The sequence below is a fragment of the Schistocerca americana genome, chromosome 5 (assembly GCF_021461395.2).
Source record: "Schistocerca americana isolate TAMUIC-IGC-003095 chromosome 5, iqSchAmer2.1, whole genome shotgun sequence".
NCBI lineage: Eukaryota > Metazoa > Arthropoda > Insecta > Orthoptera > Acrididae > Schistocerca > Schistocerca americana.
The window spans coordinates 643,692,717-643,707,465 of NC_060123.1; the positions used below are offsets into that span (position 1 = coordinate 643,692,717).

The 14,749-nt window shown below is 44.3% G+C and overlaps 1 protein-coding gene across 1 annotated transcript in view; it reads left to right on the plus strand.

The window, feature by feature from the left end:
- LOC124616429 (RNA 3'-terminal phosphate cyclase) overlaps positions 1-14,749 on the plus strand; it is a 79,508-nt gene that overhangs the window by 26,893 nt on the left and 37,866 nt on the right. The window contains exon 4 of the mRNA XM_047144737.1: positions 12,739-12,862. Within this exon, the coding sequence (XP_047000693.1) occupies positions 12,739-12,862 (124 nt within the window). The remainder of the gene's footprint in view (positions 1-12,738; positions 12,863-14,749) is intronic.

Here is a 14,749-nt window from a genome sequence, read left to right on the forward strand (position 1 = left end):
GATTTTTTACGTCCCCGGACCTCACAACTGTCTAGTCCTACTTCATATTAACGCCCTGTCTCCAAGAAGGCTGATTAGAAAAACAGTTCTCCTTCTCCACCACCGCATATCTCTTCTCCAGCGCCATCCAGTGGTAGCTGCCCTCAGCCACCACTCACGTTCCTGAGACTCACCGTTGGCGGCCAATCAACCAGCTGATCACTGCTGGCAGGAACTGCCCCCGAACAACCCATGGACAAGGATCTTCTGCCTCTAGCTGAATGCCGTTCGACACCATCGGCCACCGGCCTTCAGCGGTTGCTACGTTGACGGCAATGATGGTGAGATTTTTCATTTTTTTTGTCCATCGTGTGTCACTTATCCATTGGAATATCCATGGAATTAGCTCCAATTGGGATGAACTGTCGGTCCTCTTACGATCCTGCTCCCCCGTCTTCTGTCTTCAGGCAACAAAGCTACATCCCCAAGATCGCTTTTTCTTCCCTCATTTCCAGTCAGTCAGGTTTGATCTCCCCTCTGTTGTTTGCGTTCTGGCACACAGGGGATTAATGATTCTCCTCCATGATACTATTCCTTATCACCCAATCCACTTACGCAGTTCCTTCCAAGCTGTCACTGTATGTCTCTCCCTTTCTGGATTCACCTTCTCTCTTTGTACCCTATACATTCCTTCATCCACACCAATGTCAAAAGCCAATCTCCTTCATCTCCTTGGTCATCTTCCACCCCCCTATTTACTGGTTGGGGGAATTCAACACCCACCACCCGCTTTGGGGTTCTCCTGTCAGAGAGGCTCCCTGTTGATTGACCTCTTCCACCAATTGTATTTTGATTGCCTCATTAGTGGGGAACCTACATTTTTGTCTGCCTCCACGTCAATGTACTCCCATTTGGACCTTTTGATTGGCAACGTTCGGCTAGCTCTATGCTTTTGAAAGGTTCGCTCTTGCTGATACACATTCTAGTGACCATTTTCCATGTGTACTTCGATTACAGCCACAACTGCCATCAATGTGCCCAAGACGTTGGAAGTTTTCTCAAGCCAATTGGACACTTTTCTCCTCTCTGGCAACATTTGATGACCATCAGTTTCCTAGAATCAACAATCAGGTCACTCATGTTTTGAAAGTTATTCTTACAGCTGCGGAATGTTCATTACCTTCCCTTTGTTCTGGCACCCCTAAGTTCCTTGCTGGAACGAGTGTGCTGTGACGCAATATGCGAGCGGAGATGTGCTCTTCGTGTTTCCCACCACCATCCTACATTGGCCAACTGTATTCGCTATAAGCAGTTACATGCGTGATGCCGTCGCTTCGTACACAATAGCAAGAAGGTAAGCTGGGATTTCTTTACCAGCTCCTTTAATACCATCACTTACTTATCAGTTGTTTGGAGTCTACTTCGACGGCTATCCGGCACATCCAGTTATTCCCCAATCTCTGGACTAACTGTCATGCAGGACACCTTAGTGGACCCAGTCACAATCTCTATCTCATTGGGTTGACACTTGCTGAGTTTTTGAGCTCTGCTAATTACTCACCAGCCTTTCTCCCAAAGCAGCAGGTAGCGGAAGAGCGACATTTTGCATTTTCATCTCAAAATTGCGAAAGCATAATGCTTTTCTTTATTATTATTTTTTTAATTAATTTATTATTATTTTTTTATTTATTTATTTATTTATTTATTTTTTTATGCGGCACCTTAGATGTGCAGTCTTCTCCTCTCACTCTTCTGCTCTGGGACCGGATGGTAACCATGTCCAAACATTGCTGCATCTATTATACCCTAGTCTGTGCTACCTCCTTCGCCTTTATATCCGACTTTGGGTCGACAGTACCTTTCCCAGAATATAGCAGGAAGCTATCGTCATTCCTGTTCCGAAACCTGGAAAGCTATTGCCCAATCTCTCTCATGAGTAGTGTTTGTAAGGTTTTGGAGTGTATGGTAAATTTCCTTTGAGGCTGGTGGCTGGAGTCTCGAAACCTTTTAACAACTGCCCAATACGGTTTCCGAAAGCATCGTTTCGCTTTGGCCATCTTATTGCCCTCCCCACTTATATCATGAACAACTTTCTCAGGAATCACCAAACGGTAGAAATATTTTTTGGTCTAGAGAAGGCACATGATACCTGTTGTAGGACAGGCATCCTCTGCACAATGTTCTCTTGGGGCTTTCTAGGTCGGCTACCCCTTTTCATCCATGAATTTATGACAGAGGGCACATTTAAGGTGCAGGTGATCATTACTCTATCTGGTGGTCAATAAGATTTCGGGTTTGCAGCCGGTCGTCGTAAACTTCATTGCACAATATTTCGGCTGGACAATTGCCAGCCATCTTCAGGTGAGCCGATCTTTTTGACCAGTTGATACGCCGGGAAAATTTCAAATTTTACATTACTCTATCTGGTATCTTCTCGCAAGAAAATGGGGTGCCCCAGGGCTCCATGCCAAATGTTGTGCTGTTTGTCACCCCCATAAATCCAATTATGGATTGTCTCCTTCCCAATGTCTCGGGCTCCCTCTTTGTCAGCAATTCTGCATCTAATACAGCTCTCAATGGACCAGACTTCTCCAATGACGTCTTCCAGGATGTGTCGGTCACCTCCACTCGTGGAGCATCGAAACCGGCTTCAGGTTTTCTCCCAGTAAGATCGTCTGTGTCAGTTTTTGGTATCGTACAGAGTTTTATCCACGTTCCCTACATCTAGGCGCACTTACCCTTCCATTCAAAGATGTTGCCACATTCTTGCAACTTAAGTTTGACAGAAAACTGTGCTGGTCTTCTCACGTTTCATACCTTTCAGCTAGCTGTCGGCGATTCCTCAACACCCTCGGTGTTCTGAGTGGTATCTCCATGGGAGTGGACAGAGTGGTTCTCCATCTCCTATATCGCGCCTTAGTGTGCTCGAAATTGGACTCTGGAAGCATAGTTTACTCCTCTGCATGGCAGTCGGTTCTTCAGTGCCTAGACTCTGTCCACCACCATGATGGATTGCATTTAGTGTCTAGAGCTTTTTACACCAGCCCCGTAAAGATCCTTTACACTGAGACTGCGGAACCTCCGAAGTCCAATCAGTGAGCTGTCCCTCTGAGTCATTATGCTAGTCATCTGTCTTCCATGCCTGCTCATCCAACCCATGTCCTTTTTTTCGACTCCTCCTTGGATTTAGGGTATGCGGGCCGCCCTTCCTCTCTCCCACCACTGGGAGTCCGCTTCTGTCAAATGCTGCATTCCCTTTCCTTCCAATTTCGTGAAACTTGCTTCACAACTGGGGGTACGACGCCACCTCGGCTTCGCCCCCGGAATGTCTTCTCCGTGACCTTTCAGCTTCCTAAGGATAGTACCCCCCCCCCCCCCCCCCCCCCCCCCCGGGTCACTTCCCCCACCCCCCCCAGTTTATCGTCGGGCATTTGCTGCTCTATGGGCACAAATGGAGGATGCCACGTTACACTGACATCTCCAAGACCACCTTTGGTGTTGGGAGTGCCTGTATTATTGACGACACCCCTATTAGATTTTGGCTTCCCAACCAATGTTCGGTTTTTACTGCAGAGCTTTACGTTGTTATCCAGGTTGTCAAATACATCCATCGCCATCAGCAGATACGATATATTATATTCTTGCATTCGCTCAGTTCTCTTCTCAGTCTCCAAGCTCTTTATCCCGTCCACCCCATGGACCATCTGATTCAGGACTGCTTTCACATGCTCCACATGAGGGGGCCATCTCTGTGGCATTCCTCTGAATACTAGGGCATCTGCGGAAATGAGGCAGCCGATATAGCGGCAAACGCTGCTGTCTCTCATCCTTGGCTTGCTGTTTGCATGGTTCCGTTTGCCAATCTACAGAGCGTTTTATGTCGTCGTGTTGCTCTTTTGTAGCACACAACTTGGTCTGCACTTCAGGATAATAAATTGCGGGACATAAAACCTCTTCCCCTTGCTTGGATCTCTTCCTCCTGGCCTCATCATCGGAAGGAGGTAATTTTAACTTGACTCCAGATTGGGCACTGTCTTTTTAGCCATCAACATCTTTTAATTGGCGATCTTCCCTGCTTTCTTCCCACTGCTCTTAATCGCAGATGGTGAGACACCTTTTACTTCAGTGTCCCTATTTCAATCCACTACGAGCCCGTTTACAGCTGTCACTTGATATATCTTCCCTTTTAGCAGATGACACGTTCAGCCGATTATGTCCTTGAGTCTGTAAGTATTAGTGTACTGTCACATAGAATGTGAAGAAGGGTTAATAGCAAAAATTCGGGACTAGTCTACATTCATTTTAACTAGAGAAACCAAAGGACTTACCAACACTTCCTAGAATGTGCTAAATATTGTGTTCAAGCAGAGAGGGGGACCTGCAATACAGTCAATCTTTTTTAAGCAAAATTCCATAATGACGAATACTATCTACAGGACAATTGTGCTGTCAATGACCTTTTTACAAACAGCTGTGACATATGATGCGCGAGTGAAGTCCAAACATGAGGTTCAGAACTGTAATTGCATTTCTCTTCTTGTGATAAGTCAACCTGATACTATGATACTATAACTGTGTGTGGTACTTTGACAGACATAAAATTGAAGGTTCAGAAAAAATGAACCACTGGTTGCAGGCACGTAAACATTTACGTTCTCATTATAAAGTGATAGTGTTAGACCAAGAGCAATTGAACAGACACAAATACACATGTGCGTCTGTGAATCAGCAATATTATGTTAATGCTGTGACTGGTTCTCTTTCAGTGTAAGGCAGAGATGACTTCAGTAAACAAGAAGGGTAAAAGAACATACCCGCAAAATTACAGACCAATACCCCTAACTTCTGTTTGCTGCAGAGTTCTCTAACATAATCTCAGTTCGAATATAATAAATTTTTGTGAGACTGAGAAGCTTATGTCCATGAATCAGTATGATTTTAGAAAGCATCGCTCATGTGAAATTAAGCTTGGTCTTAACTCACATGATATACTGTGAACTGTGGATGAAAGGCAACAGGCAGATTCCTTATTTCTAGATTTCCAGAAAGCATTTGACACTCTGCCCCATTGCAGGCTGTTAATGAAGGTATGAGCATATGGAATAAGTTCAGATATGTGAGTGGCTCGAAAACTTCTTAAATAATAGAACCCAGTATGTTGTCGTCAAGTGTTCATCAGAGAGGAAGGTATCATCAGGGGTGCCCCATGGAAATGTGATAGGACCACTGTTGTTACCTGTATATACATAAATGATTTGGTTGATACGGTGGACAGCAATCTGTGATTGTTTGCTGATGTTGCCTTGGTGTACAATAAGGTGTCAAAGTTCAGTGACTGTAGGAAGATACAAGATGACTTAGACAAAATTTCCAGTTGGTGTGATGAATGCGAGCTAGCCCTAAATGTGGAAAAATGTATGTTAATGTGGATGAGATCAAATCTGTAATGTTCAGATAAAGTATTACTAGTGTCCAGAAAGGCAAAGGTCCCAAGTTTGAGTCTCGGTCGGGCACACAGTTTTAATCTGCCAGGAAGTTTCATATTACTAGTGTCCTGTTTGACACAGTCAGGTCATTTAAATATCTGGATGTAACATTGCAAAATGACGGAATGAGCATGTGAGAACAGTGGTAGGGAAACCAAATGTTTGACTTCAGTTTATTGGGAGAATTTTAGGAAAAAGTGTAAGGAGATTACATACAGGACAGTGCCCATGCCGCCTCCTCTCGGGAGTGTCCATTGTATCTTGCTGAGTGGGCTGTTCAAAGAGATCGGAGTAAAGGAAAAGGTGCCTTATCCAGTTGCTTGCAAGCTAGTGGCTAGTCGCAAACCCTGCGTTCTCCCGTCTGGTACCTATAGTTCTGTTCTTGTTACCTCTTGCTCGATGAAGGACATGGCCACGCAGACATGTGACCTCCAATTCAGCTCTGAGGTTGTGATATCTCCCAGTGTCTAGGTAACATTGCCATCCCCTCGTCCAGCTGTGCAACAAGCTGTCAAACTCTTGCCTCAAGGGGCGAAACCACCAGCTACACAGCTCCTGCTTCTGTGCCCTGTTGTAGCACCTCTTCCCCAGCTGTCACTCGGCAGCCGCCAAGGTGACAACCCTACGTCTCTTCCTCATCATGTCTCTTTCCAATGGAACGTTCGTGGCCTTTGGTCCCATGATGAGGATTTACGGCTGCTTTTAGCGTCACAGCATCCCCTTGTACTCTGCCTTCAAGAAACGAAATTGCGCTCTCACGGCTGCTTTGAGCTTTCACATTTCTTACCGATTCATTTTGACCTTCCCTCTGAGGTCGGCATTCCCTCCCATGAGGGCGTCGTGCTGTTCATATGGGATGATATTCATAGTCAATCCATCTCTCTTGACTACCAATCTTCAAGCTGTTTCAGTTTGCCTTTTTCTTCCCCACCCGACATTTCCCCTCTGTACTATATATATATATCCCTCATTCGCTGTCACCAGGGCAGACTTCCTTCAACTCATTGGGAGCTACCTCCCCCATTTTTTGCTACTCGGTGACTTTAATTTACATCATCCCCTTTGTTCTCCCAGGACCTGTCAGAGAGGTGCCCTCTTGGGTGATGTTCTTAAACAATTTAACCTCTTCTGCCTTAACACTAAAGTATCCACTTGCCTTTCTGACTCATTGCACATCTATTCCCATTTGGACCTATCCTTCTGCACTGCCCAGCTTGCCCATTGTCTTGAGTGGTCTGTTCTTTCGGATACCTACTCTAGCGACCATTTCCCGTGTGCTATCTGTTTGCTGACTCCTACCCCATCCATGTGCATGCCTAAATTGCAGCTTCCTAAGGCTGACTGGCAGCTCCCTGGCGAACTTCGAAGAACAAGATTTCTCCAGTTGTGATGGCCAGGTCGAATATCTCACAAACGTTATCCTTACTGCTGCAGAATGTTCCATCCCCCCGCACTTCCTCTCTACTATGTCATGTCCCAGTCCCTTGGTGGCCTGAGGCATGCCGCGACACAATTTGCGCATGTAGATGTGCTCTCTGTGTTTTTAACCATCACCCTACTCTGGCAAATTGCATTTGTTATGAACGGATGCGTCCAAAGTGTCGTTGTGTTCTTCAGGATAGCAAAAGAGCTAGCTGGATTTCATTCACTAGTTTTAACAGTTTCACAGCTTCCTCTGTCATGTGGGCCAACCTTCAACAGCTATCTGGAACCAAGATCCATTCCTCAATTTCTGACGGGAAGTCGCTGACGATGTCATCGTGGACCCTATTGCTATCACCAACACCTTGGGCTGCCATTTTGCAGACGTTTTTGAGCTCTTCCCACTATCACCCTGCCTTCCTCCATCAGAAACGAGCGGAGGAGCTTGGGCGATACCCTTCTCTTCTCTGAATTGTGAGCGCCACAATGCCGCCTTTACTGCGAGGGAGCTAGATCTTGCTCTCAGTGCATCCCGATTCTCCACCCCAGGGCCAGACATCATCCACATTCAGATATTGAAGCACCTTTCTCCTGCAGGGCAAGCACTTTACACTTAACACTTACAACTGCATCTGGGCAGTGGGCACATTTCCTGGCCGCTGGAGTGAAGCCATCGTCATACCCATACCTAAGCCCGGTAAGGACAAAAACCTTCCTTCTAGCTACTGCCCCGCCTCTCTTACCAGATGCGTTTGCAAGGTGCCCTGCTGGTATGGTGGCTTGAGTCTTGCCATTTACTAACGAATTCACAGTGTGGATTTTGAGCATGGAGTTCTGCAGTTGACCATCTCGTTACTTTGTCCACCTATGTCATGAATGGTTTTCTGCGGAAATCGCCGACTGTGGATGTGTTTTTCAATTTGGAGAAGGCCTACGACACCTGCCAGATAACTGGTATCCTCCACACTCTTTACACGTGGGGCTTCCATGGGCACCTGACCTGTTTTCTTCAGGCATTTCTACAAGATAGAGTTTTCAAGTTGCGTGTGGGTTCTGCCTTGTCGGACACCTTTATCCAGGAAAACGGTGTGCCTCAGGGTTCTGTCCTGAGCGTCATCCTCTTTGCTATTGCCAGTAACACTATAATGGCCTGTCTCCCGTCAGGCATCTCGGGCTCTCTTTTTGTTGATGATTTTGCTCTCTATTGCAGTTCTCCACGGACCTGTCTCACTGAGCAGCGTCTTCAGCGGTGTCTTGATCGTCTTCACTCCTGGAGCATCGCCAATGGCTTTAGCTTTTCTCCTGACAAAAATGTCTGTATGAATTTCTGACGGCGCAAATGGTTTCTCCTACCATCTCTACATCTTGGGCCTGTTACCCTTCCGTTCATTGAAACTACAAAATTTCTGGGGCTCATGCTCGATAGCAAACTCTCTTGCTCCTCCCATGTGTCTTTCCTGGCAGCCTGCTGTACGCAGTCCCTCAATCTCCAACATGTCCTCAATGGTACTTCCTGTGGTGCTGATCGAATCATCCTCCTCCGTTTGTACTGGTCCTTCGTCCATTCAAAACTCTACTGTGGATGCTCTTACACCAGCCAGGTTGAGAGTCTGTATGCTGAAGCTGCTGAACTACCACTGTCCTACCGCGATGACTTCCTCCTCAGCAGGTATGCATGCCGTTCGTCTGCCGTGTGTGGCCACACCTTCTATGCCTCCTCTTCTGATGATTCCTTTGATCGTCAGTATGGGGCTCATCCCTCTTCTGTTACCTCCCGTAGTCTGCCTTCACCACTTGCTACAGTGGCTTGCTTACACACTACCTGCAGCTTTCCCAGTGGATGTGAACCTTTCACCACCTTGGCTTCGTGAAGTGGTCCATGTTAACCTTGGCCTTCATTCGCTTCCTAGGGACACTTCTCCAGCCTCGATCTATCGCCTTCAGTTTCACGATCTTCGCATGGAACTTGGTGATAGTACCTTTGTATACACTGATGGCTCTTGGACTGACCGTGGGGTCAGGTGTGCCATCGTCATTGGGACCCATCTCTTTTGATATCGGCTTCCGGCATGCTTCTCAGTATTTACAGCCGAGCTCTTTGCCTTGTATCAGGCCACAGAGTACATCCGACGACACAGGCATTCCAATTGTGTCCTCCGAAGTCTCTGTGCGCTGTACACTGCTCATCCCTCAGCGCAGCAGGTCCAGGAAAACTGTCACTTGCTCACTCTTGGTGGAGTCACTGTGATGTTTATGTGGGTTCCTTCTCATGTTGGTCTGCCAGGAAACGAGGCTGCCGACGCCGCTGCCAAGATTGCACTCCTCACACCTCAGCCCGCAAGTACCTATATTCACTCCAGTAATCTCTGCCGTGCCATCTGTCAGGAGGTGGGCATTGCCCATGGTCTTCCCTTCATGGGAATAAGCTTAGCCTTATTAAGCCTCTCCCAGCACCTTGGACGACCACCTCTTGGTCCTCCTGTAGGGAGAAGATTATTTAAAGTTGGCCGCATATTGGGTACTGCCTTCTTAGCCACTGTCATTTGTTAAGTGGTGCTACCCCACCACTTTGTACACATTGCGCCCAAATTTTAAGTGTCTGCCACTTCCTGCTGGAATGCCCCTGTTTTAACCATTTATGCTCCAGCTAGGGTTTGCCATATTATTTATCAGCCGTTTTAGCGAGTGACATGCGGACTGTCGACCGCGTTTTACTTTTTATCCACCAAAGCAATGTGGCAAACGCCATTTAATTTTTAGTGTTGGACCTCCATTTCTGAATGGTGTTTTTAGCCCTTTTTCCATGTGCTTGTTTTTAGCTGTCTACTATTCTCTCAATTGGGACTGATGTATAGTCATTTAACTCCTCTCTGTGTTTGTGTTCTATCGTTCTGACTTGAGTGTGTATGACCCCAGTTGTTTTTTTGTGCCCTAAAGCAAAATAACACACCAAAAAAACACACAGGACGCTGGTGTGACCTATTCCTGAGTACTGCAGAGTGTTTGGGATCCATACTGGGTCATACTGGAGGAAGACATCAAAGCAATTCGGAGGCGGGCTGTTAAATTTGTTACTAGTAGGTTTGAACAACACGTAAGTGTTACAGAGATGCTTCAGGCACTCAAATGGGAATCCCTGGAGGGAAGCCGATGTTCTTTTTGAGAAATGTTATTGAGAGAACCGGCATTTGAAGCTGACTGCCAAATGATTCTACTGCCGCCAACGTACATTGTATGTAAGGACCACGAAGTTAAGATAAAAGAAATAAGGGCCCATATGGAGGCATATAGACAGTCATTTTTTCCCTCACCCTATTTGCGAATGGAACAGGAAAGTAAATGACTAGTGGTGGTATGGGGTACCAACCACCATGCACTGTACAATAGCTTGCAGAGTATCTATGTAGATGTAGAAGAAAGTTCATACAGTTTTCATGAATTTGGTATGATGGTACCTCTTAATTTATTACCTGGAAGTCGCAAAGTTTTAATACACAAGTTGTTGTTGCTGCTGTTGTATAATCTAAATATCAGTTTTTTTTTTTTATTTATTTATTTTTTTTTTTTAAGTGCAGTTTTATCCATTTGAAAAGTTAAATCTGAACAAATGTATGATATCATTTTTGAATGCTGGAGTGAAAACTTACTTAAAAATTTTAAGCACCAGTATTAAATGAGAAATGTGCGAATGTACTACAGCCATCTATGACTCTCATATGAGCAACAAAGACAAAATTACACTAATTGCGGTGTGCAAACCCCATTCCCCGCCCCCCTCCTCACTGCATGCGCCCACCCCCACACACACACACACACACACACGCACACACACACACACACACACACACACACACACACACACAGCATTTAAGTGGTTGTTCTTTCCAGACTCCACTGAGAAGAAGATATAGTAGGTGATGCAGTGGGAAATACCCTCTGCCACACACTTTCAGTGGTTTGCAGAATTTGTATGTAGATCTTGACTCTGTTCAATGTGTGTTAATTTTAATCTATTTTACATATTTTCATACTAGGCCTGAAATGCAGCCATATTAATTTAACATGTAAGCATTGATACTATATTCATTATTGTTACACACTAGGTATGTAATCGAAGATTGGTGGTGTTTTATGATTCTGTCCAATGTGTGAACATATGTTGCCGCTGTTTGTTGTACGAACAATAAAATAAATTTCTGTACAGTCTTTGTTGTTGAACTATCTGCACAATAGTTGTACTGAAATTAATTGAGCTGTGGTAGGCCCATTTCACACTTCGTTGGCAACTGTCTCTATTCCACTGTGTGCATGGCATGCTGCCATGGTGGTTCACATTTATCCAGATGCTGTTGTACATGGCATGACCCATTAACTTCCTTCTTCTTCTTTCCCAGTGTCTTGGCACAATCCCAAAGAAATGAGAAATAAACAGATGCTATCATGGGTTTTAGTTTATATTTGCTTAAAAAGGGGAAACAGAATACAGTTCATTCACTGAATTAATTTAAAAATGAATGCTGGCATTTCATACTCAATTTCAAGAGCTCTACAGTGATCCTGAGTAGTTCTGCCATTATGATTGAGTATATAAACATTCATTGAACTACGTGTGAGACAGAAGGATTCGTTACAGTGCATGAATGTGGTCTTAAAGAAATATATTCAACTCATACAAATGTTGACTGTTGCCATCACATAAATAAAATAAAATAAAAATATTATTTCAGCATATGGCAAGGTCTTAATAATTTGTACTCAGCACATCATAATTAATTGGGTAACCAACTACTGCAGGAACAGAGGCATAAAAAAATATTATTCAGAAGTTTCAAAAGCAGTTGATTTTCTTTTCATTTAATACTGAGCAACAAATGAAGAATTTCTCAAATATCTTTGAACTTGGGCCCTGATTTTTCTGTAGATATAAAAGCCTCTGTCATTTTGCATAACTTTGGGCATGGCAGAGGTGGCTTTGAAACCAAAGATATATTATCAGTAATTGGGCTTCAGGCACAGGTAATAAGATAGGTACAGGGTGAAATTTTAGCAAATAATGAAAGGAACATAATGTTGGATTACTTTTCAACTTCAGTTGGTTCTGTAAACTGGCAGTTTTCTAAAGTATAGTTTTTGGAAAGATTGTTATTGTTCCATTCAGTGTAAATATGTTTTTGAAAATGGTACAATAAAACTTCGTCAAGTGATTGGACAACTTACTGTACTCACATTACTGTATTCATGTTATGAAATGATCCACTTAATACCTTGAGTACACTGATCCACGCAATTTCTTATAAAACCTATCCTTATAATTTTCTAGGCTTTTGTCCTATAAAACTGGCCATTTTTCTATTACAGAAATTAATTGCTTGATGTCCATTTTTGAATGTAGGCCTATGAGAAGTTATGAAAAGAAAAAGAACGCCAAATAACCTTAGAACAGATTAACTGATCTGCACCTTGTTGTGGCCTCAGTCCTCCATGCTGTGGCAGAAAGATGTGAAGGCATCAATGTTCCCTAAGCAACTACCCCACAGGTCACAATGCTAGTGAAATGGCAGGTTTTCATTGCAGTGGGATTGCTCGGCAGTTCCACGAGTGCTGTTTGCTGTTTGCTGTTTGGATGGCAACGGCTCATGCCATGTAGATATGAAAGGCTGTGTAGGGCTCTCCATACCGTGGCCGTGTGCACGGTACTGTGTAGAGGGCTGCTGGACAAGTGTGAAATGCGTCTCGGAGTGTTTTTAAATTTATGCCTAGGTCTGGAAGCTGAATTATCAGATTTCATTTAAGTGTATTGCATTTCATAGTCAGAGCTAAAGGACATTGGTACAGATGAATGCCATTGCAGGAGTGTTGGTCTGCTGATTCAGGTGGCATTGCCGTGTGCTCTGTTCTCATCAACTACTACCATTCTTCAGTTGAGAGGAGGGACCAACGCTGAGATGGCACCTCAATTTGACTATACCACTGAGGTAAGTTGACATTACTACAGAACTTATTCTGGAGACATTAAAGTGAATACATTTTCCACATGTGATACAAAATAAATCAGTTGAAAAATCTGCTCACCAAGCAGCAGCAGGAGAAAATACTCACAGAAGCTACAGAAGTGTGCAAGCTTTCGGAGTCAGTGGCTCCTCCTTCTGACAGAAAGGTTGAAGGGGAAGGAAGAGTGATGAAATAAAGGGACTGGCGCAGTCAAGTAAATAAGGAAGCTTGCAGAAAAGACACCCAGAACCAGATGGGATGAGAAGGAAAAACTGATAATTGGGACTGTACCAGATGAGATTTGAAAGCCTGAGAGCTTAAAGATGGAAGGCAGGGTAATGAGGTAGGAAATTACTGACAAAGCATTGTGCAAGTGTTAATAAGAGCAGAAAGCAAGGTGCATTATACATAGTAGACAGGTGGGATGGGAGGTGAGGATTGACAGGTCAGCAAAGAAGACCTACTGAAAATAAATACTGAGAATGTTAGATCAGGTGGGTGAAGAGATCCAAGGACATTTCGTAACACCAGTTCCCACCTATTTAGTTCTGAGAAACTGGTGTCAGAATAATCCAGATGGCACATGGGATGAAACAGGCAGCAGTATCATGACTGTCATGTTGTAGAGCATGCACTGCGATAGGATATTGTGTGTTGCCAGTATAAACCTTCTACGACCATTCATCCTATATGATAACTTGGTGGTAGTAATACTGATGTAGAAGGCTGAGACATAGTTACATAACAGGTGGTACATGGCGTGTGTCATTCCACATGTAGCTCTCCCTTTGATAATGTTTTGCCAGTTACAGTTCTAGTATAGGTTGTGGTAGAAGTGTACATAGGGCAAGTCTTACAGGGGGGGGGGGCTGTCAGAGGGGTAGAAACCACAGGGAAATGAGTGGAGGAGGAGCATAGGGTCTGACCAGGATATGGCAGATGTGTGGTGAGCAAAATGGTCGACAGAACGGATCTTGTTTCAGGACATGATCTTAAGATTGGATTGGATTGTTTGGGGGAAGAGACCAAACTGTGAGGTCATCGGTCTCATCGGACTAGGGAAGGATGGGGAAGGAAGTCGGCCGTGCCCTTTCAAAGGAACCATCCCAGCATTTGCCTGGAGCGATTTAGGGAAATCACGGAAAACCTAAATCAGGATGGCCGGACGCGGGATTGAACCGTCGTCCTTCCGAATGCGAGTCCAGTGTGCTACCACTGCGCCACCTCGCTTAAGTGTCTTTTAATGTGCCTGTCTGCAACTTAAACATGTCCTCTTTACAGTAAGTAGAGTTCTACCTTTTCCTACATTTTTAATATTCCATTGCTTGGATCATTTATTCAGTCAGATAACCCACGAAGTGTTTGATGCACAGCAGTGAAATTTGTAATCATGCTTGATACAAATATTCATCTGTTGCAGTGATTTTTCACAAGTCCTATGCTCTGAATATCTATTGTCATTGGTTGGCGAGATCATGTGACATCAGCAATGATTGGCCAGGAAAAGTGCGTCACAATCTTGATTCCAGTGCTTCAGAAGCTGCCGTGCTGTATTTGGTGGAATTCATGTTTATATTTTCATAACACAGGAAATATGCAGTGTACATGTTAACATGCATCAAAGATTTTTACAAAATGTGGGTTTTTCTCTTTAGTGTGGGAGGTGGTCATTTCTTAGCTCTGGGAAGTTCGATGCCAGGGTATAAAACTTTTACCATTCAAAGAATTGTTAAGTTTTACAGCTCTGAGGGAAAGTATGTTGTCACTTAAAATAGAAAGTTTGTACTTCCACCGATAGTATAATGTATTTTCAGCCAGGAAAAAGTGTTTTCCCCTGGAATTTTTTTTCCCTGTTATCTGTGTATACACCC